The sequence below is a fragment of the Seriola dumerili genome, unplaced genomic scaffold (genome assembly GCF_002260705.1).
Source record: "Seriola dumerili isolate Sdu_G_001 unplaced genomic scaffold, Sdu_1.0 BDQW01000011.1, whole genome shotgun sequence".
Lineage (NCBI taxonomy): Eukaryota > Metazoa > Chordata > Actinopteri > Carangiformes > Carangidae > Seriola > Seriola dumerili.
The window spans coordinates 5,868,297-5,894,786 of NW_019174266.1; the positions used below are offsets into that span (position 1 = coordinate 5,868,297).

The following is a 26,490-nucleotide window of genomic DNA, read 5'->3' on the forward strand; positions in this document are numbered from 1 at the left end:
GAGAGCCTCTGCGTGGGACTTTCTTGTGATGCTGAGAGGAAATCACTGAGTGAGTGAAAGATACAGAGAAAGAGAATGAAAGAGAATCTATCCATCTGTCTACTATACGTGTTTGTCCCTCCAAAATACTGTCAATAAGTCTGGTTCAAACATGATGTATATTTTTATACAGAGAGAAGCTTTTGAAGATAAACGAGAAAAATATGTGGAATTATGATTTATAAGCTTTCAACTGAAGTACATCATGCAGATTAACAGTATCATCTTTCTGCTCTATGGAGTTAATTTTTAGGTTAAAGCTGCAACAAACTGCCGTCATGTGAACAGACAGTTGTGTCTGTAACAGTCACGTCAAAGTGATTAGCCTTCGCTGACATTCATATTTCAAATTTCATATTAATTTTAAAAGCTTAGTCAGAAATCGTTAAAATAGTTATCTACATGACTACATCTCTTTCAACAAATAGGTTTGTAAAAACACATCCATAAATGTTATTTATTAGGAGCTAAACAGCAACTTAACACAGTTTTATGTTGAATCTTTCTGTTATGTTGCATCCTGAACCACAGCCCCATAAACATTTATAATTTTCGATTAAGTGACTCTTGCTGATGAATTTGATGAATTGCTCTCAACAATCTCAAGTTCTCACAGTCCAAGGTCTTAAAATGTGTCGTTTGTCCAATAAGATATAATGTTTACAAGACCAAGAAAACCAGAAAATATTCACATTTTAGAGGCTGAAACCAGTTATTTTTTTTGTTTAAAAAGTACTTATGATTATCAAAATAGTTTCTCGTCAGTTTTTTTTATAATCATCTAATCTTTTCAGCTCTACTGAATACTATTGTCATTCCAAAACATGGGTAAACTGTGTTCATAGTGCATGTAAAGCTGTACTTCAAAATGCTAACAGAGAAGAGGTCATGATCACAAGTGGTTTAATTCATTCATTGTTTGCACACTAGATACTGTATGTTTCCTTTCCACAATCTCCTGCTTCGAACGATTAGTGAGTCTGTAACCAACAACATCTGGGTGAAGTGACTTCAGAGTCTATTGAAGTCTGTTGTTATGTAATGGTACACAAAGAAAAAAGTTACTCATTGGTGCTTGTGGAATTGCAGCACTGTACACTGCTGTATGCTGGAGTCACTAGATTCCAGAGATGTCCACTCAGTGCACAGACACTGACAGACACACACACACACTCACACACACACGCACACACACACGCACACACACACTGACCCAGAGAGATCGCTGAGCGTGTGCATTTTTTTTTTTTTGGTCCCCAGCCATCTGTCAAAGATTTTGGGGGAATGGTGATGATGATGGGGTCTCCAGGCAGAGATGACTGCAGTTCAGGACAGTTCAGTTTAGCATGTCACAGGAGGCTGACACGCAAATGTGTACACACACACACACACACACACACACATCAGGGGGACATTTATGCATTAGAGACACAAACAGACACACACAGAGACACATTCACACCGCCTCAAGCTTTACTAGAAAACAGAACTGTAATGCAACAAGGCTGTCACTGCTTGTGACTTATATACAAGTCTGTTGTACAAGAATCTGTAGTCTGCACCTGTGTTTATAACTTTAAAGAACATTTGTCATCACTATCTCAAGATTATGTGCTGAATTTCTGTGGTAGTTAACTCAGTTTCATATCCTATCCACACACATCTGAAAGCATATGGATGTTCCTCATACAAAATACACTTGATAAAATTTAAAAATAATCCAGTGCCGCCCTATGTTTGCATAGAAGTCCAAAACACAGTTCACACAGCATCTTTTGCACTTTATACAGATAAATAACGTGATACAGAGCAAACAACGAGACAACAAACGACAGACGACAGTTGCTGCTGCAAAGCTAACAGCAGAAAGGACGAGATGGTTTCCCAAAGCCATCACACCAGCTGCAGACAGTGATACTCACAACTCTCCTGCTACCACAGCTAAAATCACACCAACAACATGTTTGGCAAATCGACCGGCCGGTGTACCGGCAAAACATCCATAAAGTTTTTAAAGTCAGTAATTTTTGTTTTACTCTCTGTCCCGGCCATCTCTCTGTCATTTGTGGTGCAGGCCAGTCGTAGCAGATTAGCCCAAATCTGAATTTCTTTCCCAGTCTGACCGTGCAGTCTCCACTGCTGGAAAACCTCAATGTACAAACATCAGCGTTAACGCGGTTCTTCCCCCTTGCCTGATCATAGCCCTTCTTTTTTTAAGATTTGTTCTTTTGGCCCTCTGCTCTTTGATGTTCCTTGGCCATCTCTCCATCTTGACAGTGCACTTCTGTTGTGTATATTCCGCCACTACCGGTAGAAATTTCTTCCATGCGCCCACCTTCAGCTCCAGTCTATGCACCAATCCCTTGTCTGCAATCCCCCAATCAATCCCATCAAAACTCCTCTCAGTAGTATTGTGTGCTCGGTGAGAATAAACTTTGTTCATTTCACATTTACAGAGCAACAGCTGCATAGGAACAGATTTTTTTCAGCACACACACAACAAACAGCTAGCGGATCATGTGGAGATATCAACTGAATTTGTTTTTAAAAAGTGTATTAGATTACAATTGCTTACTCTACCTTTTAAGTGACATAAAATCGACGATCTGTCTTAAAGAGACATGAACATATCTAAATAATACTATTATTACTCAATATTAGACATTCAAATATGAAGAAAAAAGTAATTATGATGAACTATAAACTAAGAAATAATCATAAAAATTCACCTATACCACATGAATACTTAGTCATGTTTACATGTCAGTGAAATTTAGAATACACTTTACACCTGTGAGCAACTATTTGCTTTAGTCTGTGCTTTATAGAGCCAATATTCTGTCCTTGATGCTGTGAGCCAATGAACCAGTTTGGGATAGTTTTGTTTATTTTTGGCGTAACTGCTCAGCTATAAGCAGAACTACAACAAACATAAAAAAGCCAGAGGCCAGTTTGCACAGACAAGGAATAATCTCCAGAAAGCCAGTATGCCAGCCATCCAGCCGGCCAAGTGCTGTGATGTACAGACCAAGAAGTTCTACATGCATGTTTTATTGCACGCTGCAACAGCACCAGAGACCGAGGCACTTAAAGCAGAATTTCAAATGATAACATGAGATACAGAAAGAAGAGGCTCGCAGAGTTCAGCGGGTTGTGTGTGTGAGTGTGTGTGTGTGTGTGTGTGTGTGTGTGTGTGTGTGTGTGTGTGTGTGCGCGCGCGCGCCTGTGTGCGCCTGTGTGTGTGTGTGTGTGTGTGCATTTTCATGTGCAAGCATGTACTGTATATGTGTGTGAGGCTGTTATGTGAGTATTTACCTGCTGGTATGGGAAGGCTGATCTGAAAGCGTGTCAACTGTGTGTGTATGTGTGTGTGTGTGTGCGCGTGTGTGTGTGTAAGTCAAGCAGTGCTGCAGCTGCTGCTGCTCTGTTGTCTTGTGCACATAATAATAACAAAGTGTACAACATGCAATACCATCACATCCCTCTCTTGTGACCTCCCCACATGTCATGGCCACATGTTTCCGTGGTAACATGAGTGGACATATGCTGACCATATGCTTTGATTTAGTTGTGGTAGTTTTTGTTGTGTTTATGTTTGTGTACGGCAGCGTAGGAAAGAGAGTAAGAGATACACACACACACACACACACACACACACACACACGCAGAGACACAATACACAAGAAAGAAAAACAGAGAAAGAAGGAGAGATTGCCTCAACTCTGCTCTTCACAATATAATTAAGATCATTTTAAAAATGATCTACAGATTAAGTCCTCTCTTCTCTGAGCCTTTCCACTCTTGCCTTCACTCGCTGCATTTTGATCTTCACACTAATGATGGAAATGTCAGTTTCCCCTCGAACACAAAATTATCAAAACTAATGTGCTCTGTTAATACAGTCATTTAATTGCATCAAATGAGTACATTCATTCTCACCAGATGATGTGCCATTTTCACTTGGATGCCTCCATGCATGTATTAAACATTCAATAAGGTGGACTGTTTATTTCAGTTAAAGCTGCTCCTCCAGTGCACACACAGATCAGTGTCTTTTGATGGCTCTGATTGGCTGACGGCCTAATGAAGGAAAGATACTGTATTTCACCTAATGATTCTGATAGTGAAAGCTGAAAGAGCAATTTTTGATTTATTTTATTATAATGGTTGTAGTGTTGTTTGTATATGTGAAGTGTGCATCTTCAAGTTAAAATGGGTCTTATCCACACTTGCTATTGCCATCTTTATTGATATTGCATGTTTCATATTTTTTTCTTTCTGTCTTTTCACCAGTAGCATGGGAAGAGGGGTGCCGTGGGGGCTGCAGAGTGGGAATATCATTTGACCCTTTCAAATAATTTTATTTAGTTTCTATTCAGTTGTGTGAGGATATGTTATTCTACCTCAGTAGAAGGTAGTTTTCTACCTCAGTATCCTGACTTATCTGCATGCTGTCACATCAGCTAAGAGCTCAGAGGAGCTGCTAGAACATAAGTGACCATAGCAAAATAAAAGGTGCAGAAAAAACAGAAAATAGCACATTTTAAATTCTTTAAACAGTCCAAAACCAACTAAAACAAAAGCTCTGTGGAAAAAAGTGTAGTGAGTGTGAGGCTTTATATTATCTGCACATCCACAGGTGCATCTATACAGAATTTACTTTAGTTTTTATGCTTCCTGGAGCATTTTTTCTTCTAAATCCAGTGTTGTCTTATTTTTGACACTGTGTCCTCTTGTGAACACAAAACAGCAACTAACTCGCTCTCAGCCTGTGGAGGTCAGGAGATAAAAACTAACGCTGACAGCTGCTGATTCTGAGGACAGGCAAGGTGGACATATAGAGTATCTGAAAGTATCCTATCGTTCATAACATGTTGGATAAAACAGCTCAAAGTAAGCATCAGTCAGCCCATACGTGTTTAGCCTGTACATTAGATTTTTTTCTCTCTCTCTTTTTCAGTTTTGATGAGTCAGCAGCAGCTTAGCTTGTTGCGGGGTAAATTATCCTCCATCATAGAGACCATACTGTTTATCCTGCTGTGATATTATTTCCACACAAGGTTCTGATTTAACTACAGACAATGTAATTTAAACATTAATATACTAAACGTTACTATACATCATGCATGTGCACGTATCCAGGCCACCCCTCCACACACTAAAATACATTCCTGCCCACATGCCTTCTACATCACAAGCTATGCCCTGCACAACTATGGCCTTCCTTGTCTTTCTCTGTCTCTCCCTTTAACTCTCTCTCCTCTCCTCTCCTCTCCTCTCCTCTCCTCTCTGGCTTGTAAGTGTCTGGGTGGAAATCAAAGTGCATTAAACATTAAATATGCTGTCAAGAGGCAGAAGTCTCTCCATGCTGATGATGATGGGGAAAGTAGGGCAGTGAGGGAAGAGGTATAGATGGGGGGGGGGGGGGGGGAAGAATGGACACAAATATGCAAAGATGGAGGGAAGGACAGATGGAGGCAGAGACAAAGACACTGAAGATGCTGTGAGAGAGAAACAAGAGCACATAAATCATCGCACAAATTGGATTCTGGAAACATCTGAATTGATGCTCTTAGTGTGAGTTGTGCGTGTGTGTGTGTGTGTGTGCGCGCACACGTGCATGCGTGTGTGTGTGTGTCTGAGGTGTGAGACAGACAAGATGTGCCTGGACGGAGTGTATCCTAACCTGCCTTGTGCGTTTGAAATCAGATCCCTGAACCACACACAGTACAGATTAAGCCTGTTGGCCAGTAGCACAGAATGAAGTTGGTAAATATGTCTCTATTTCTCTTTTCACTGTAGGATTTTTGTGTGTGTGTGTGTGTTTGCGAGTGAGAAACAGAAAAAAGAAACACATTTACTTCCACACCACTGAGAATCACACACTGTACTTTTTAGCTCTCTCTCTCTCTCTCACTGTGTTTCTCTCTCCCTCATTTTGTCCTTAACAAACTGTTTCAACAACATGATCTGTGGTCCAGAACTGCTGCTAGTTGTACTACAAAAGATAGTAAGTAAAAATGTACGACCAGCTAGAGAGAGAGGGAGAGGGAGAGAGAGAGAGAGAGATTGACTCAGCTAAAAGGTTAAAGCAGGCCTCCCTCTCTGTCCTGTTACTATGCAGACTAGCGAGATAGAGCAGTCCCCCGCTGCCACAGGCCATACTATCTCAAATTCAAATTCAAAGTCAAATTTGCTTTAATGGCATACCAGGAAGAAACCAGTGTTGCCAGAGCAGTGTAATATATTTGCTACAGACCAATATTTTCTCATTAAAAACCCTCCCACCGTGTGTGTGTGTGTGTGTGTGTGTGTGTGTGTGTGTGTGTGTGTGTGTTCAGTGCCTGCAGAGTGTATGCTGTGGATTGCTACCGATTCTGCTCCTGAACCCAAACGTGTCACTCTACAGTGAGTGTTTTACACTCAAGTCATTCATATTATAACAGTGAAAAACAAGCCCAAATACTAAATGAATGATTCAAAGTAAACCCTCTGTTGGTCTGACTTGGGCACGTTCATGCATTATTCCAGGTTTTTCCCGATTTCTAGCCTTGTAATCCCACCAGATATAAGCAAAGTTATGACTACAATTGTTATTTTTTTCGTTGTGTTACATATTTGTAGTGGTTCATTAACAACTGAGACCAACAACAGTGTATGGCTTGTTTTTTTTAAATAGCTGAATTGATTGTTTTTGTGTCAATATTGGATATTATTTGAATTCTTTTATTAGTTACAGTTACATTTGTAGTTCTTGACCAACAGCTCAGGCTGCAGTCTGGTGCTGAGCTGGTAGGGGACTGATGAGAGGAGTAAGACTCAACCATAGAGTCGTGTTTTGGACAGTAGAATCAAAACAGTGAGCTAAAAGCTGCAGAACTGGCTGATAATTCGCTTTGTGTTCACATAAGCTGCAAACAACCCCCTCTCACGTTACACATAGTCATTTGATTCGTTGTTTATACAAAACATATTGATCGGTGGAGCTTTAAAGACGTGACATTTTCTGCTACACCTTGAGTTTTCCTCTCAGGCTGTAGAAAAGTGCAGTGTCTCACCTCCAAGCCTAACCTTAATGTATGGAGTACTTCTTTTAGTTGTTGTGGGCATGAAAGACTGTAACTTTTTGAAGAGCAACCTTTATCATCAGCACTTACATTTCTGAGACTGATGCTTTTCACTTAAAACAAAATTCATACAACTGCTCATACATAAGATGAAAACCAAAGAGGAGAATAATAATGTACACACAGTAAGCATCAATATCACTGCACTGCACATAGCATTGACAACAAAATTTAATTAAATAAAGGCAAAAAGGAGGTAGGACAGCGGGTCACAGCACGGTTATGATATGAATAGTCTTAAGGAAAGATCAAGCTGAGACAATTAGTCGACCAGTTAACCCATCAACGGACAGGAAACTAATCTGCAACTATTTTAATAATTGATGAATTCTCATTATCTTTAAAATGTCAAATGTTCGCTGGCTTTATCCCCAAATTAAAGAAGCTAGTTGGACATGACATACAGCACTCTGGGCTCCAGAAAACTATAACAGGCAATCCTCAGTTCTCTCCCGCTGCATGATTGCTGTGTTCAGATTGTCCACTTGTTCACTCACTTACCCGCTGTATAGTGTTTGCTACGTAGAAGACTCACTAGGGTATACTGTAAGTGCAGGCAGCCGTTGATACATTTCAGACTCTATTATTTGGATGTTAAATTGCTACATAATTATGCGCTGGATATTTGTAATTATTATCTCCATCGCATAAACAAACGCCAGAGCATCTGCATCACGTGAAGCAAAGTACATGAAAATACACACTATCTTTTATACTTTAATTTGCATCTACAGAGCAGTCTTTACTGTTTCTGTCAGTATGTGTTCTGACAGGCGTTTTAATAATAATTTTTTGACAGACAGAAAAGGACACGAGCCACTGCTCGGTCAAGACGTCTGAGGAGTATCATGCTAGGCTAGGCACTCTCAACAGCTAATAAAATCACATTAGCTAGCAGCTAACGTTAGCATCTAACCTGTTAGCGAGATGACGCAATGGACGATGGTCTAGTTCGATCGATTGTTGAAATTTGAATAGCACTACAAAATGGCTAATTCAGCATATAGTGGACTATATAATGGGCAAGTGGATGTTCCCAATAGGGCCCATGTCTGCACATGAGGCGTTCAGGCACTGAATTGAGTGTAAGTCACCCACATTTTGGTAGCACTTAGAGCCCAACATGTAATTTCTCTAGTTCCACACATAAAACAGAAAAGACCTGAAGCCCAAAAATATGGTTTGGGTCACATTTACACGTAGGTAGCGCGAGTCAATCTCAAGCCGTTACGTGGAGTGGACTGTGTAGACACCTGGATTGATTAAAATAGAAGCGAATCGTTTCGTTCAGACACGTGAGATGGACAACTGAAAAACATTACCTAATACTTGTGTGTCCTGTGTAGGGAGAACCTTCTATTTTTCTTGTGTCATCCAAGACAGAAATAGTGCAATGACAGTGCAAATCAGTCAATTAAAACAACTCATCAAACAAGCTGAAAGTTGTACTATAGTTGACTTTTTGACAGTTAACACCGTGTGTAAATGGATGGCTACTATTGTTAGTGCTAACGTGTGACTACTAGTACAGACTGCTTCACCACTGATAAACGTCCCACACGACATATTGTTTCCCATGATTGCGACAGACACAGACTGTCTGAACGCCATCTGAACACTTCTTACTGCCATGTTCAGGATCAGTCCAAGTTAGCACCATATTGGCTGCCTTGAATCTTGATACGCTCCACAATCACATGAGGAAACTCTATTGTCACTGACACTGAATCTCTGTCTGTGTGTACACAGAGATATTCAGCTCCTCGGGGTTATTGCTGCCATTTGGGAGAAAGAGGGAAGATAATAGCCCTTTTGAAAACTGAATAAAAATAGCAAAACTTTGGTGGGCATCCAAGTATAAGCATTGGCCTACAGAGGACTCAAACTCTCCCCACAACCAAACTGAAGTCCCACACAGACAGTCAAAGTGTAATTTTTTCTCAGTTTATTTTGTGTTGCTTTTTCCCTCCAAAATGTGTTGAATGAAATACCTCATGACCAAAATAGAGAAGGATGAACAAAGATCCCAGATTCACAGTAAAAACAATACATAACACATCCAAACAGTGGTAACATATCTATAAAAAGGCACCTGTAGACTGTGTTCGTAAGATATCACACTGTGCAAGACGGGACTAATAAAGTCTTGGTCATAAACAGTTTATGTGATCAATTTTGAGGCATTTCATATTGTGCGATGGATATATGGTGAATTTTACTGTTACAATCTAAACCGAAAAAAAAGGCAGATGCAGGAAAAGACGTGTCATTGCATCACATCCGTCTGTTTTGCCAAGCTTTTGCTGTATAGCACTGACACTTCTATGCATCAAAAAAAATCAAAAGAGGAAGAGGCGGAGACTATAACGCCAGCTGTAACACGGCAACATCATATTCCTATTTTCGAAACAGCGTTTGTGATACGGTTTTAGCAGTAGCAATACCTTAGCTTGCCAGTGTAGTCCGCATCAATTAAAGCTGTATCCTGATTGGCGTGTTTGTAGAAGTGGGTCATACCAGCAGTCACATTGTGAGAATTTGGTTCCAAATTCTTACACTGCCCGAGTTTTGACGCAGGCTTTGGGTCAAGAAAGCTTTAAGGTGACCAGCGGTGAGGATCTAAGACCATTATTTTGATTGAAAACCAAAGATTTCACACATTTCTGTCAGAGATGTGAACGTTTGTCTGGGATAGCCCAAAATCAACAACCCAAAATGAGTTCTATTCAGAAGCCTGAAAGGGTTAAACTACAGCTTTTCACAACAGCGAAGTAAAGATCAAAGAAAATTCTGAAAAATAAACATAAATTTATGTAAGAGAATTTAGATTTCTCTAATTTCTATCTGTGAAACCCACTAGATTTATCTTGTGAACCCTTGCAGGGGTCCTGACTCCAACATTGGGAACCACAGGTCCAGAGGAACGTGTTCACTTGAAAGGAGTCTTAATTGATTACATTAGCTCACTGTGGCATTCTTGGATTGGAGATTCACAAAACTCTGACAGTGCTGCATCTTTGGAAAAGCGTGTGCTATAAGTAAAGCTTATCTTGTGTGTCTTGACTGGCTAGAGGGATATAGGTGCACAATCCACTCAACAAATCAATATTTCAGGGTTTTCTGAGCACAACAGGTTTCAGACAGGTTTCTGGTTCTGAGTTGCCGACAGGTTTGAAGTTTAGCATAGTGAGGTGTGAGGGTTGTGTTGTGTGTTTTGAGTGCTGCACTGTGCAAGGACTGTCCCTCTCTGTTAGACAACAACATGCACACGGTCTTTCTCACACAGTTTAATTCCAAAAAAGACCCCATGTATTCTTCGACATCAGAGCCCCATTCATCCGAATCCAAAGCAAACAGGAGTAAACAGAGCAATACAGTATAAGACTGTTTTGTGTTCTAAAGACATAGCCTGACACGTATGCTCTGATGTGTGTGTGTATGTTTGTGTGTGTGTGTGTTTGTGTGTGTGTGTCTGTGTTGTTGGCGGTTTGGGGGGGGGGGGTAAATCTAAAGAGGGAGTTCATGAGCCTACAGTAGCTTTAGGCCCCAACATGCTCTTCTTTGATTGTCCCAGATTATGATTACAGCAGTGATGATGCACAAAACTGGACTAAAATCCCTACAGGGATCGTCTAAAATCAAAAGCCTTATACTGAAGGGACTGCAGAGGACATAAATAATATGTAGCTGCTGTACAGAACGCGCTGTTACACTGAATTGCAGAGTCTTTCGTTGATGCCAATCAGGCTTATTTTATGTGATCCGTTCACAGCCGCATGCACTGCAATTATAGCGACACCTGAATATCTTGTCATGATCAGTTCATATTTACCCTGCAACACGGACATCGGGATTCATTATTGATGCTGTGTTGGTGCCGCTGCATGTGGAAAGGGTGGGTTTGGCGCACGGGGAGTCGCCTGTGAAAACCCCAACACACACACACACACACACACACACACACACACACACACACACACACACACACACACACACACACACACACACACACACACACCTCAAAACCCATTTAATAGATACTCGACCCCGAACTTCATATAAAATGAACGAGGCGGACCTTCGTGGCCCCGAAAAAAACACCGCCTGAACATGCTTCAGGTGTGCGCTACCCGCAGTAACGAGACTGCGATGCTGAGCCAATGCAGCGGCAACACACGCCCCTCCGCTCCGCTCCGCGCTGCCTGCCTGTGAGCACACACACCGACACCCCCCCACCCCCCCCTACCCCTCGTCGACGGACACACACACACACACACGCGCGCGCAAACACACATCCGAGTCTGGACCGCCAAATGAATGAGCAGTCAACACATCCTGCGCTGTGAAAATGCGTCTCGATGTTGCTGGATGGTCCACTGTGCAAATGCAACCGTGTGACACATTTCAATGGGGGATGAGAGCGCGGCCGCGTCTACGGCGGGCGTGCGTGCGTGCAGCTGGGTAAAAATAATTTTGAGGTGGGCGCCCTTCGAAGGTTGAAGGCACACATGTAGGGTATGAATGGATAAAATCACACATTGCTCAGGTGCATATCATAAGGTGATTTCTTTTTTGAGAGGGGGTATATAGCACTTGGGGCGGTCTACTTACGCACTGCCTCCTTTTTAGGGTCTAGGGCACTGGCAGTCTGCTGAATCTGGCCTATTTTGTTCTGGAGGACCCAGACCCGTTGGTTGGTGGTAATGATGTCGTTTTCCAGCTCCTGAAATAAGGAGCAGGCGTGCCGGGCCAGGTCGGACAGCTGTCGCAAGGTCCGGGACAGAACCACGTTACTGATGGCACACAGGTCCTCGAAAAGCAGACCTTCATCGTTAGGGATCTGGTGCCTGCACAGAAGCTGCGGCTCCACAATCCTTTTGGCGAATGGCATCTTGCACGCCAGAAATAATAGGAGTTGTAAGCCAAGTGTAAAATCCCACTGCCTAGAAGAAAAAGGGAGAAGGGGGAAACAGACAACATCCAAATATATAAATCCACGAGAAACCCGATGAGGTTCAGGCCGACCGCGCGTTATCCCCGGGCGTCAATCCAAAGTTCCCAGATTCTCCTTGAGATCCTCCATCCTGCTGCTGGTTTCAGGGGATCACTCACACTCCCGCTCACACACGCACACACATGCACACACATGCAGGACACAGCTAAGCTCAGGTCAGCGGTGTGAGGATGCGTGTTGAGTCTGCGATCATGGGTTGCCTCCGTGCTGCGTCAAACCAGCCAGAACGAAAAGGAAACACCGCTCAAATCTTTCAAAATAAGAACCTGGACCAAGTGGAACTATAAACGGTGAAGGAGGAGGGGTCTCTAAAATTGATTGTCGATGACAAAACATAAAACAACAACATACAGAATATCGCTAAGTGGCTCAGCTTTAAATACGCCAATATTTTTTCGTACCCAGTCTGCGCACCTTAATCTTTTATTTTTCAAATCTGTCTTTGCCTTTCCGATCTTATTGTGGTCATTTTTCTGGGGATTGTTGCAGCCTGTCTCTGTGGCCTGAGCAGTGTGCTGGCTGAGAGGATGAGAGAGAAGACTGAGGTAAAACCCGGAGCTGTGGACACGTGTGGACAGGGAACGGTCCTGAACATCAACTTGTACAGCTACAACTTTTGCATCATGACAGCAGGACACCCGGACAGGAGCGTTTCATAACAAGACGACAGAGTTCAGACTTTTTCTATTTGACCTTGGTGTGGGTGATAAAGTAACACTGAGGATGTTCATTTCACTTCATTTTCAATATCAAACTGTTGCACATGACACAACAACCCCTGGACTGAGAATGGAGGTTCAGTTCAGCTCCATATAGTCGATCCTTGAAGTTTCATAGGAGCTGACCTCCAAGCAGCACACCTTCATCACCTTCAACTTTGGAATTTCACACAGCTAAACCTAATATTGAAATCGTCACTGTATCACAACAAGTCTATCGGATGAAATTATCCAGTATGATCTGCAAACATAATGTTTCTGAGGCCGTTCACTAATGTAAATATTCTGTTTGGGCTCCTGGAGACCCCTGGGCTTCTTAACCAGCCTGCATACCGACTCCAAACCACAAAACTTTGTGTTGTTTAAAAATGGTCACAATCTGATCGACTCTATGATGACAGGTGCTGTTAACCATCCAACCATGATAAACATCTTCGAGTAATTAACAACTGAAGAATTACACAATAATAATAAAAAACAGATCAGTACCAAAGAGTGGGAGTAAAGAGACAATCCAGTGTTTCCAACAGCCTAGCAGCTACATGTAGTGTGCATATAATTATGTTTCAATTTTCTGGTATAAAAAGAGATTTAAGAAAAAAAGAAAATCCATGATTGTAAATTTCTGTCAAATCTGTTTCCTTCCTTTCTAGTAGAAGACTAAAAAGCAGTACAGTACAAAATAGAATTTAATGCAACACATACATACAGAATAAACCATCAGAATATGATGCAATGCACACTTCACTGTACAGTATATGTATGGTCACAAACACTGTGGCTCTAAATTGTTAAACTGTAAACTTCTCAGAGCAGCTCACCTACCGCAGGGACCTATACTGTAGCTGAACGATGTCCAGTGAACACTTTTTTTTTGTTTGTTTTTTTTTTTTTTTTGCTGAATGTCAGTTTCCAGAATGCTAAGCCTGGCTGTTGTCTCATTCATTCACGGTGATTAGCCTATAGCCTCTAGGCTGAGTCTGTATATAGACATGTCGGCAGTAAACTTGCTGTTGCAGCAAATTTGAGGCAGCGCAGATTGACAGTAACCCATCATGGACCTCACTCTGAGCTGCCAAGAACACATCATTGTAAACTGTTCCATGTATGCGTCCCAGCAAATAAATCATACAGTGATCATTTAAAACAAGCTAGGGAAAACTGATGCTAGTGGGAACGAACCATATTGTGACGGTGTGAAATTCTCCATGGCTTTACATTTTTCTATATAACTTGAAAATTGCCCTCCCTTTAAATGTGAGGCATGTTCACCAAGTGACATGTTAATATCAAAAAGATGTCAAGTGAGCTCAGCAGTACTGGGAAGTAACGAAGTAAAATTACTCAAGTACTGTAAAGTACAAATTTGAGGTACTTGTTCTTTACTTGAGTATTGATGTTACTTCATGTTTCCAAAGGCAGACCCCGGGCTTTACTTCTAACTCCACTACATTTATGTGATAGTTGCACTTATTTTGCATATAATTTCTCGTAAAAAGAATTATGATGAGCTTTTGAAATGTTAGGCATTCTTCAGTGGAAAAAAAAAAAAAACCTGATCAAGTCACTTTATTCAAAGTCACTTTATTCTATTATGAAAAGTGAAAGAAAAACACAAAAAACTGCCATCTTGGGGGAATATTTCAACCTGTTGTTCAGCATAGTGAGTACTTTTATTGTTGTAACTTTAACTACATTTTTTTTGATAATACTTTGCTACTTTTACTAAAGTAAGATTTTGATCTCTAATGAAGTATGTTTGAATTGTTTTATTACAGTGCTGTTTTTACTTAAATAAAGGATCTGAGCACTTCTTCCTCAACTGTGGGAAATCATAATTTTTCCTTCCATTATTTTAGTGAACAAAAGGCAAAAATCTGTCATTGTACTCTCTGTTCACAGCGTTTCAATCCTCTGACGTTCATCTGGTGAAATTCATCAAAATGGCTCCACGCAAATAGCATCATGTACAGTTTATACTAGCAACAAGTGGAGGCTTATTATCAGAACTTTGTAAGTGAAGTTAATTTCAACAGGGATCAACAACAAATTTTTGCCCCGGAGGCTCTAGGAGGTTAATCCGGCCACGATGTGAGGCTTCAGCAGTCTGCGTTAGACACATTAAGTGGGCATCTTTCAAAGTGGCATGTTTTTACATTTACCCTGTTTCCTTGATGAGCTGCAGTGGGATGATAATAACACAAAAAGAGAATTTCATCCTTAAAAGACAGTTAGTTTGGAAAACCTACCGTCTGTAATTGTAATTGTTCCTCCTGATAAGATCCACAGAACTCATTCTGTGGATCTTATCAACCAATAATGGCTTTAATGTACATATGGGCATGTCTTTTACAGTAATAACAGGTTTGAAAAAAAATGTGAACTTATCCTTTATGGAGATTGATTATTCCAACCGTTTCCACAGGAAGGCACTGTTGCATTCAAGTTAATGTTCAGGGAGGCAATGCAGGTGCTCTGAGTGTATTTCCAGCTCTGATAGAAACATGATCAATGAGAACGAGGATGATGGCACTAAAAGCACAAATTAACAAGCCGTGATGGAGTGGTAAACTGAGGCCCGAGTGTTGAAAGATTTCCTGAACTGATGTTATGTTGTTGCTGCTGCTGCTGCTGCTGCTGCTGCTGCTGCTGCTGTGGATACAAAAACAATTGTGTGAAAATGTTTTTATTTTATTGATATTTTAGTAGATTATTGATTTGTTTGGAGCAGACGAAGAGATTGTACTGAGTAATCTATTAGTGATGGTAATAAATCTAAATAATAATAAACCTTGCCCTCACAGCTGATTTCTTATCAGCACTGTGGTGCGTGACTTGCATTTTGTTTTGTGCTCGGAAATCGATAAGAAAGTTGGAGGCTTGTCTAATGCTATATAGTTCCTCTGTTAATTATAGTGATGATAATAACTTTATTTGTAGCGAACCTTTCAAAAATAAGGAATAAAAGCAGGAATAAAAATTAAATAAAATCTGAACATAAAAGATAAAACAAGAAACAGAACAAGGAAAACAATTACAACAAATTCCACCAGTTGAGAAAAAGCCTTCAGATAAAAATGAGTTTCAAGAGGAGATATAAAAGCTCGTGATATAATATTTTTGGTGTCTTTCATGTAAAGGTGCAGAAATTTTAGTAAAATGCCATGATAGAAATTAGTTTCCACTTGATTCATTTACAACATTCATTGTAATTTATACATTAGTCATCTTGCTTTCGTATTCATAACATCTGACTTTTCATTTTATGCCAAAAGATTTTGATTTGCATTCTCATGTTGACAGGCTGAAAGCCAACAGACACCTTGTCAGAGGAGCGTATTCACTCACTATGCACAAATGTAACTAACTGTACACCTTTGTCTATTTTGCGACTGATAATCTATCAAACTATAACATAGACTCCCACTGCCCGGTGACGTTCACTGTTCTATCTGTAAATGAAAACTCAGATACACCCACAGTTATGGCTCTGCTGTCCAAAGGCCAAGGCAGCACAGAAGGTTATTGAGACTGTATAACTGCACAGTGTTCCTCCTTCTCAGAGTTAGTTTGTGTGTGTGGATGGTGCTGAAGCAGCCAAGATGTCTGCTAGGATTCTTGTAACGTTGCTGGCTGTGTCCTGCGCTGTGTCTGCTCAGTCAGACGTGGAGCTCAAGGCGAAGGAGTTTCTGCAGAGGTTCGACGAGGAGGCCACGGCGCGTATGTACCAGTACTCTCTGGCATCATGGGCCTACAACACCAACATCACAAAGGAGAACTCAGACAAACTGGTAAGCACCGAGGGAAACGTCTGAAAGATGCCCAAAGATATTGAGCATGTGGTTAAATGAAGTAAAAAACAGACGTTGTGTAAATGACTGATTGACATAATTTGATGTGTCTGTTTTCATTCTCTGCAGTCAGAGCAGGGGCAAATTTGGGGCAATTTCTACACCCAGATGTCAGAAGAGTCCCTGAAATTCCCCGTCGACCAGATCAAGAATCCAGAAATCAAATTACAGCTCATCTCCTTGCAAGACAAAGGCTCTGGTGCTCTATCCCAGGATAAGGCTGCACATGTAAGACAGCTTCTCCATGTTAAATGTCTTTATGTCTTAAAACACATTTCTTTCATGTTTATAAAAGCTGCACCTTCTGGACTAGTTGCTACAGTAGTTTTGAGTTAGTTCCATCACTTGTATTGATCAACAAATCACATTTAACCTTGTGTTTTCTTTTCAACCTGCCTGCAGCTGAGCAAGATCATGAGCGAGATGAGTACAATCTACAGCACAGCAACAGTGTGTCTGATTGACGACCCCCTTAACTGCCAGACTTTGGAGCCAGGTAAACTCTGTTAATAAGGACCTGTTGTGGCAACGTGGGTTCCTGCTACTGACAGGCAAAGTTAGTTAGAGCAGTTTATAATTAACATGGACACTGAGAAAAGGAAAATGGATTTTTTTTTAAGTTTTTGAACAAAAGTTTTACCAAGATCCTGATCATTATAATGTTTAGTTCTTTAATTTTAAATTCGGCCAAAAACAAATTAAATACAGGATCACAGTGACGTGTTTCCAGTGGTGGAAAGCAGCAAATTTCCTTTTTATACTTCTACTCCACTACGTTTTAGAGTGAAATATCATAATGAAATATTTTCACCTGCACCTGAAATATTTTCTACTACATTTATCTGACAACTGTAGTTACTTTTTACATTAATATTCTACATGAAAAAACAGTCTGATGAGCTTATAAAATGCAATGCATTGTTAAAAGTAGTTTAATTTATAATAATGCATATTTTGTAAACGGATCATATTTATAACTAGCAACTGTAGCTGTCAGATAAATGTTGTGGAACAGAAATATCAATTAATATCATAAAATTTAAAAACTTAAGTAAAGTACAGATACCTCGTAAGTTTACTACTAAGTGAAAGTACTTAGTAACATTCCACCGCTGTTCTTTTTTCTTTTAACAGAGTTAATTAAAAAAAAGACAAACATTTATCTGAGATGAATGTTCTCCGTCACTGACTTGCGGACTTCTTCTGTTTCCAGGCCTGGAACACGTGATGTTCAACAGCCGAAACTACTCCGAGCGTCTGCATGTGTGGGAGGGCTGGAGGAGAGAGGTGGGGAAGAGAATGAGGCCTCTGTACGAAGATTACGTGGATCTGAAGAATGAAGCTGCCAAACTAAACGGTGATACATTCAAAAGAATAATATGCCACTTGGTGTGGTATTATTGTGAGGATGTGTAATATATTTTTAATGTGTGGATGACAGCGAAGCTACAGATGATCTCAGTCTTGGTGCTTTTGTTTGTCTCGATGAAAACTTAATGCAGCTTTAAAAAATAAAAAAAATACTACACTTCCATATCACCCAGTGAAAATACTTTGAACCCAGACTATGAAGGAACTATACAGATATAAAACTGTAGAATGTGGACGGGTGAAGATAATGTCTGATAGGAAAAATACACAGCTGAAAATGTTGAGTGATCGTACGTGCTGGATCCTCCCAATAACTTCATTGAACACAGTTAACAAACAGCTGATTACCCACCACAGTAGCCTAACATGGGCTTCATCACTGTCATAACTTCAAACCACACAAAAGGAAGACTTTTGTAAACTGAACTGTGTCTGTCTCACACTTTCTTTTTCTCTCTGAAACACACACAGGTTTTGAAGACTACGGTGCTTACTGGAGATATAACTATGAGACCCTTGAGGATGACATTCGGTACAAGTACACCAGAGATGAGCTGATGGATGATGTCCGTTCAGTTTACAAAGAGGTACGTCTAATATCCATCCATGCCAGTGGATTTGGCTCCTTGTTGGACGTTTGTGTGTCAGATTATTGATTTATACATTGGCAGGCTCCTTGTTCTGAGGAAAAAGGTAAAAGAAATTATAAAGGCAGAGTTGGGCATTTACATTACAGACGTTTAGAATATATGTGTTTAATGAGAACTTGCATTTCTCCATCATTGTGTATGGGACTGTCCTGTTATCAAAGGTTTTTGGAAGACAGTGGCACTTTATGTTTCTCATATTAAACTTCCTTTGCTCCTTTGTTATGCTTCCTTTGTATATTTCCTACTGTGTGTTACTTTGAGAGGAAAAACACTGTACATCTTTGTTATCTGAACCCCAAATGTGTGTGTTGGAAAAATCCACTCTTAAAGACTCCAAAAAAATTTCCAAGCTTGCGTGACACCGGTTCAAAACAGGATAAATACAATGGTTAAAAAGGAGAAGAAGAAAAAAACAATAGCTTTTTTTTTTTTTTTCGGTTTTTCACAGATCCTGCCATTGTACAAGGAGCTGCATGCCTATGTGAGGGCCAGACTTATAGAGGTCTACCCAGGACACATTGATTCGAAGGGACCTCTGCCGGCCCACCTGCTGGGTATGTTGAGGATTTTTTTCAAAACTGATCAGTCACATGCATCAAACGGAAATATTAACCCTGCTGATATCACTGACCACAAAACTTGTTTTTGTAGTGAAAATGATTTCTGTTGAGTTTGGGACAGAAATTCTTCACTTTTATTTTCATCCATAGAATACAACTAACTTGAAAGTCTAAAAGAGGGAGTAAGAAAAGCAGAACACAAACAGAACAGGAGATTGGAAAATCCCTTTGCTAAATATAGAAATAAATAGTAATACTTGTTGGGAATAGCCTCACACACATGATCCACTCCTAATTGCACAACAACAATCTGCTGTGTAGCAGTAGAGCACCGTAACTCAGGTGTGCAAAAGTAGTATAACATCATCATAAATTACATTACAAAATGATCTTACAGTGCATCGAAGAGCTGTAGTTATGAAAGATGTGTGTCACATTATAAAAAGTACAGCTTCAGAGCAGAGAGTTTCGAATGATCGTATGTGTATGAAGTATGTCTCCCTCTGTTGTCGAGGTCTCATCACTACCACTTTGTTTATGTCAGACTGAACAGAATGGAAAAATCAGAGTGACAGCTTGTGAAAGCTTGAAGTATGTATTTTAAAGCTGTAAATTGTTCATATTATGTATATATTAAGATGACCTTCAGGGAAATGTTGTTCAATAATTTGGTTGTTTAAAGGTAACGATACAGATAAACACTATTACAAAGGAAAAAAATTAATTCAACAGATAATATAATGTATATGATCTACTGTAGAAGAACCTCTCTATGTCTGCATCTACTAATAATAACCTTTTGTGCTGATTATTCAGGTGACATGTGGGGGAGATTCTGGACCAACCTGTACTCTCTGTCCGTCCCCTACCCTGACAAACCAGATATTGATGTCAGCAAAACTATGGTGGCAAAGGTAGATACAATTAAGTTGATTCTGTTATTCTGTTTGTATATTGAATAATATAAGAGACAAGAAATGCATGCAGTGTTAAAAAAATAAAAATCCTGAGTCTACCAAATGTCACCTCAAACTTCAGGGTTGGACTGAGCGTAGGCTTTTCGAAGAAGCAGAGAAGTTCTTCATGTCTGTGGGCCTGTACAAGATGTTTGACAACTTCTGGAATGACTCCATGCTGGTGAAGCCTGAGGATGGACGCAAGGTTGTCTGTCACCCCACAGCCTGGGACATGGGAAACAGAGAGGACTTTAGGTAGGATCCTTTTTTAAAAAAATAATTTTAATGACTTTATTGAATACACACACATGTACATGAAGTACTGTCTTCAGAACAAAGAATAGAAATGAAAAACAATGAAATGACAATAAATAGAAATAAAACAATAAATTTAAGACATTAAGACATTAAAAACAATATAATCATTTACAGTTTTAATAACCTTCTTAATAATCCAAGATTTAATGAGTACAGTTCACATTCTTTAATATTGGCAATTGACAGCTGTTGAGATGATTCACGTGTTTTTGTGCTGTCCTAAGAGTAATCTGATTGTAGATCAGTACAAAAGAGCCATAAATATGAACTTGCTGGAACAATGCCGTTGATTGATCTCTGAGTCATTCTTTCCTGCTGATAAAGATAAACAGAGTCTTAATGTTGTCAAATATTAATCCATATAGTTGCCCCAGCACTAACTCTTTCGGAGGTTTCAGTGTCTTTAGCAATAAAGTTTGTACAAATGCAAAATCAAACTTTTTCCAGAAGTCAGGTTTTCTGACATCAAAGTCAGTTTGGGTTAAAATTACTGAATAAAACTTATTGTCCATGAAACCATGTTACTTCACCTGTCTCCTTAGAGAAGGACATAATTCATTTTATTGAACCTTCAGTGTCATATCTGACTCATCAGATCAGATGTTATTGCAAAGGCTGTTTTATTGGTACAGTATATCTGATATGGTATCTTGCCACGTCTGTATCACACAATATAACTGCTGACAGCAACACTTCTCCCGTGATGTCTTCAGGATCAAAATGTGCACCAAGGTCAACATGGACGACTTCCTCACGGTGCACCATGAGATGGGTCACAACCAGTACCAGATGGCTTATCGCAACCTGTCCTACCTCCTGAGGGACGGAGCCAACGAGGGTTTCCACGAGGGTGTGGGAGAAATCATGTCACTCTCTGCTGCAACGCCCAAACACCTGAAGAGCCTGGATCTCCTGCCTGCTGACTTCCTCTATGATAACGGTAATGCTGATGGATGTAGATAACACTGACAGTTGTCAAACCAAAACATAGTCATAGAAATAGTTGTATTTTTTTTAAAAATAGTTAATTAATTAGCACCACCCCCATCAGTTTCCACCAGAGCTAAACAACAGAGCTAAAAAGGAAGTAAATGTTGGACTAAAATGCATCAGGTTGTCAGTCTCAACTTTATGTGTATGCTAAAGTTCCTTTTCATCTGCTTGATGTGGAATTAGGTAACTGTTTGCTGTTTGCTGTTTGCTGGCAACTGAGTTCACCAAATTGGCTCAGATAATATGTCAGCCCCCAAGTGGCCAAAACATCGGTTATTGCAGGTTTAACTTTTGAGTTGAACCCAGACTAGTTTTATAGCTTCATATATGACAAAGCTTTGTTGACATATTTAGAAATCAAGAAGTAAACTATATTAATGAACAATTGACCTGGCAGAAACCAATGGAAATCACCAAACTGGAGATACAAGGGTCTGAGATCACTTTTCCAGAATGAGAAGACCCCACTGTAGAGAATCTGAATTTGAAAAAGTAGGTATGACTGATGTGTCTTTGGGTCGCTGCCCTTGAATGGCATGCAGGATAAGATTAACCTCAGCACTGTTAGGGCTACCTGAAAAGACCACATCACACCTGTATTCACCTGTTTACTGCATAACATGACCTGCAGTAAGCTCACTTAAACGTCCCAAAACAGAATAGTATTCCTCCGTAAAAATTCATTCAACATCCTTACTACAAAGCTTAACGCCTAAATGTTGTTTCGGCTTCAGCTTCCTGATCTTTTCCCTCTCTATATCACAAACTCTTTTTGTCTATTTTTTGCCTTTCAGAAACGGAGATCAACTTCCTGCTGAAACAGGCGCTCACCATCGTGGCCACACTGCCATTCACCTACATGCTGGACGAATGGAGGTGGCAGGTGTTTGCAGGGAACATCTCCAAGGACGAATGGATGAAGCGCTGGTGGGAGATGAAGTAAGTAGAGACCTATATGAAGCCTCTGTAAATGATCCAGATAATTCATGTAGTAAATTATAGAAAACATCCGTTGACATCTAATATTACTGTAGTCAAATATGGTCATGACATGAAAAGTGGACATACTGCAGACAAATTTAAAGCCTGCACCAGTGCTGACTCTCTGTTGTCATAACAGGAGGGAGTTAGTAGGCGTGGTGGAGCCAGTGCCAAGAGATGAGACTTACTGTGACCCGCCCGCTCTGTTCCACGTATCCGGAGACTATTCTTTCATCAGGTAACGCTGCCTCTATAAAGCTAAAATTCACGGAAATAAAAACATAACACCTAAGTCCAGCCACGTTGATTCTGGATTGTCTTGAAATCTGTGTTGCTGAGAGTTTTGTTTTCAGTTCTGTCTGTACATTCTCAGAGAAATTAGGAGGAAAGAACAAGTTAACTGTAGTTTTTAGAGCAGAACCATTTCTTAACATTTCTTAAATCCTTAATATTTAAAACAGAGCATTATATACAGTATATATAGTCAGTTTCAGGTCCAAATACACTTATACACTTACACATATTCTGTTATAGAAGCAAATTCTTCATGCTTTATAGTTTTTTTTATCACAGTGGTCAGTTATATGTTTGCTAGTTGTATGCTAGTTGTATGTATGCTAGTTGTTGCACTAGAAAGCTACTTACTGTAATGAAAATTGTCCCAGTTCTGCCATGAAACATCACCCATGTGTGTGCGTTTCTCACTGGTTGTGAATACAGGTACTTCACGAGAACCATCTACCAGTTTCAGTTCCAAAAAGCGCTCTGCAAGGCGTCTGGCCACACAGACGCCTTGTCTACATGTGACATTACAGGTTCTACAGCAGCAGGAACCAAGCTGAGGTACGACCGACTTCCAGTTCCTCTTTGAAGTCTGTTCAGTTGTTTTGGTCATCCATGTGATAAACCTGTACATTTTCTGTTTGAATAGTCCATGTACCTGCATGAAATCAACAGAGATTATAACATCTCATTTCTGTTGTAGCACATTCAATTACACTGTGGTACACAGGTATAAATGCAGCAGTAATTTATCATCATCAACATCATCATTATCAATATTTTCTCCTAGGAATATGTTAGAGCTGGGACGGTCCCAGTCATGGACCAGGGCTTTGGAAACGATATCCGGTGACACTAAGATGGACGCCCGCCCCCTGTTGGACTATTTTCAAAAACTTCATGACTGGCTGAAGGTGGAGAACAAGAAACACAACAGGGTGGTAGGCTGGGAGACAGCAATAGATCCATGTGAGTACAAAAGGTTATTACCACCAAATTCACCATTAATTTTCTTAAAGTAATATCGTGTTTGTTTAATCCATACAAAAACCGAAATGTAAAAACAGCATGTGGTTTTATGGGCCTTTGTGCTAAGCTAACCCTCTTGTGGCTGGAGCTTTATATAACTTGTGGAATTGATCTTCTCATCTAAGTCTTGCTAAAAAATGAGTAAGCACATTCCCCAAAATGTTGAACTCTTCCTTTAAGCTTTTACAGCACAGCACATCTATCTGGGTTGAGTGTATTTATAATATCGTATCATCTTTATATAGTGTTTGAATCCAAACCAAACAGTCAATTGAACACCTTTTGATAGATCTGAAAAGCTGCCCCAGAAGTATATAATCTGTATCAGTGGACATACAACTCTCTCGTCATTACGTAATATCTGTGACTAAAAAACACTTGATGTTACTTCTAGCAACTGTCACTGAAGTTAAAAAAAAATTCCAGAGGACTTTTTTGAGGAAGTGGAAAAAAACACACAAACTTAAGTCATTGGTGTTTTCATGTCAAATATTTACACGCTCAAATCACATTAATTTATAAAAGCAAATAAATGATTTGATTTATTTACAGATTCAGAGTATGCCACTAAAGTGAGAGTCAGTCTGAAGGCTGCCTTGGGCGATAACGCTGTGAGTATTATTCATCACTATTAGAGGTGTTATTACTGTAGAGTTACAGTATCTGATTACACATGAAATGAAAAGAATGTTGCAGCTTTAAAGTGAACTGCAGTGTGTTTGATATCATGGCAAATAGTAATGAACTAAAATGTTTTTCAGTATGCCTGGAATACCAACGAGCTGTATCTGTTCAAGGCCAACATTGCGTACGCTCTGAGGCAGTACTACATGCAAAAGAACGAGAGCCTTCCTTTCACGTCAGTATCAACTGCGTTAACCTAAAACTATGACAATACTTTATTTTTTGTTTTCCTCTGACTTTTTTTTGTTACTCTTTTTGTTATTCTGTTTGCACCTGCAGAGCAGAGAACATCCTCACATATAAAGAGACTCCCAGAATCTCCTTCTACTTTGTGGTCACCAACCCAGCAAATCCCTCAACATATATCCCAAAGACTGATGTGCAGGCTGCCGTCAGGTGAGGCACAAGCTTCGTTCAGCACGCAAATGCATTTTGATTACATACAGTATATTCCAAACACTGCAACACACTTGTTTTGTTTTACCCTGTATATTTCACAGACCCCCTTAGCCACTGTAATAGCCTAGCTTATTATATTTATTTGGAAGGATTTTTAGTCACACACGATCTCCAGTCCACCAATTTCTCAACAGCTATTGAATGAATTGCCCTATTTTGTTAAAACTCATGGTGCCCAGAGATTGAATCCTAATGACTTCAGTGATGCCTTGACTTTGCAAACATTAATTTCCTCCTCAAGATGAATTGTAATAACTCAAGGTCCATTTCTTTCGTTTATGACTAAATACCTGAAAAACTGACATTCTCATGAGCCTCAGCTGTACTTAGAGTTTAGTGCTAACTAGCAAATGTTAGCATGTCACTATGATAAACTGAGATAGTGAACATGGTAAACATTAACAACAGCAGCATGTTAACATTGTCATTGTCTTACTGTATATATATATACACACACACACACACACACACACACACACACACACACACACACACATATATATTTTTCAAACATAAGGATTTGAGTTCAATTTCTTGCTGCTATAGTTGATGACATTTAATAAGTGTGAGCAATAATAAACCCATTTCATTGTTTTCATTATTGATCTCAGGTTATCTCGAGGCCGAATCAACGACGCCTTCCAGTTGGATGACTTGACGCTGGAATTCTTGGGTATCCCAGCAACACTGGCCCCTCCCGTGGAGCAGCCGGTGGAGGTGTGGCTCGTGGTGTTTGGAGTGGTCATGGGAATCGTGGTGCTAATGGGCATCTACCTCGTCGTGTCTGGTGTCAGAGAGCGCAAGATGTGAGTTTGGTCTCGAGACTCGTCACTACCATGTTAGACCAATTACTTGCACGACTGTGAGACATGTTGTGTTCCTCTCTGTATTTTGTAGGAAATCTGCGAAGACAGGCATGGAGAATCCCTACGATGCATCCGTTGAAGCACAAACTAACAAAGCCTTTGAGGACAGTGATGACGAACAAACTGGATTCTAATTCAGCGAAGCACAGAAGAAAGGTGTTCTCGTACAGTAGGCTCATAGTCACTGTCCAAGAATAAGAAAGCGAAAATTCTTGATCTGATAAAGCCTTTCCCTCTTCCACCGGTGCTGCATGGCCTCTCATCAAACATCAACATCTCTTATTGTGTATATGTGTAAAGGTTTTAGTTTGTCTCTCATCGTTATAGTATAGTGAATGCCCCTGTAAAAAAGTGCACTTGGTATACCTCCATGTGAATGCACTTAAAGTGCGCAACTTTGATATACTATATTTGTGGTATAATAAGAAGTACAGCTTAACATATACTTCACTACACTTAAGTTTATTTTACTATTCTAGTTTGAAATACCATTAAGTGCAATTAATCATACTTTTTTGTAGAAATAGAATAATTTTTTTTACCATGTACTTTGTGTATATTTAAATTAACTAATGTCTTTTGAACAGCTAT

The 26,490-nt window shown here is 39.9% G+C and overlaps 2 protein-coding genes across 3 annotated transcripts in view; one reads left to right on the forward strand and one right to left on the reverse strand.

Moving 5' to 3' along the window:
• LOC111224717 (Nance-Horan syndrome protein-like) overlaps positions 1-12,057 on the reverse strand; it is a 47,678-nt gene extending 35,621 nt beyond the window's left edge. The window contains exon 1 of the mRNA XM_022749320.1: positions 11,778-12,057. Coding sequence (XP_022605041.1) covers positions 11,778-12,057 — 280 coding nt within the window. The remainder of the gene's footprint in view (positions 1-11,777) is intronic.
• Positions 1-26,416, forward strand: ace2 (angiotensin I converting enzyme 2). Of its 2 annotated transcripts, XM_022749342.1 has the most exons (19): positions 1-49; positions 16,559-16,690; positions 16,820-16,978; positions 17,153-17,246; positions 17,964-18,107; positions 18,593-18,708; positions 19,220-19,325; positions 20,148-20,245; positions 20,370-20,542; positions 21,319-21,545; positions 22,393-22,537; positions 22,719-22,817; positions 23,300-23,422; positions 23,652-23,830; positions 24,443-24,501; positions 24,652-24,749; positions 24,854-24,970; positions 25,645-25,839; positions 25,931-26,416. In XM_022749342.1, exons 2-19 carry the CDS (start codon positions 16,622-16,624, stop codon positions 26,031-26,033), a joined length of 2,304 nt encoding a protein of 767 aa, XP_022605063.1. In that variant the 5' UTR covers positions 1-49; positions 16,559-16,621; the 3' UTR covers positions 26,034-26,416. The 2 variants fall into 2 exon arrangements, with proteins under 2 accessions (XP_022605063.1, XP_022605054.1); XM_022749333.1 differs by lacking the exon at positions 1-49 and having other exon boundaries at positions 16,493-16,690.
• The last annotated feature ends 74 nt before the right edge of the window (positions 26,417-26,490 follow it).

Bases quoted from the DNA above. Each gene is read 5' to 3' on its own strand.
- ace2 (XM_022749333.1), top strand. From the start codon at position 16,502: ATGTCTGCTAGGATTCTTGTAACGTTGCTGGCTGTGTCCTGCGCTGTG. The intron at 16,691-16,819 runs GTAAGCACCGAG...CATTCTCTGCAG, and splicing joins AGGAGAACTCAGACAAACTG to TCAGAGCAGGGGCAAATTTG. The intron at 24,971-25,644 runs GTGAGGCACAAG...TATTGATCTCAG, and splicing joins GATGTGCAGGCTGCCGTCAG to GTTATCTCGAGGCCGAATCA.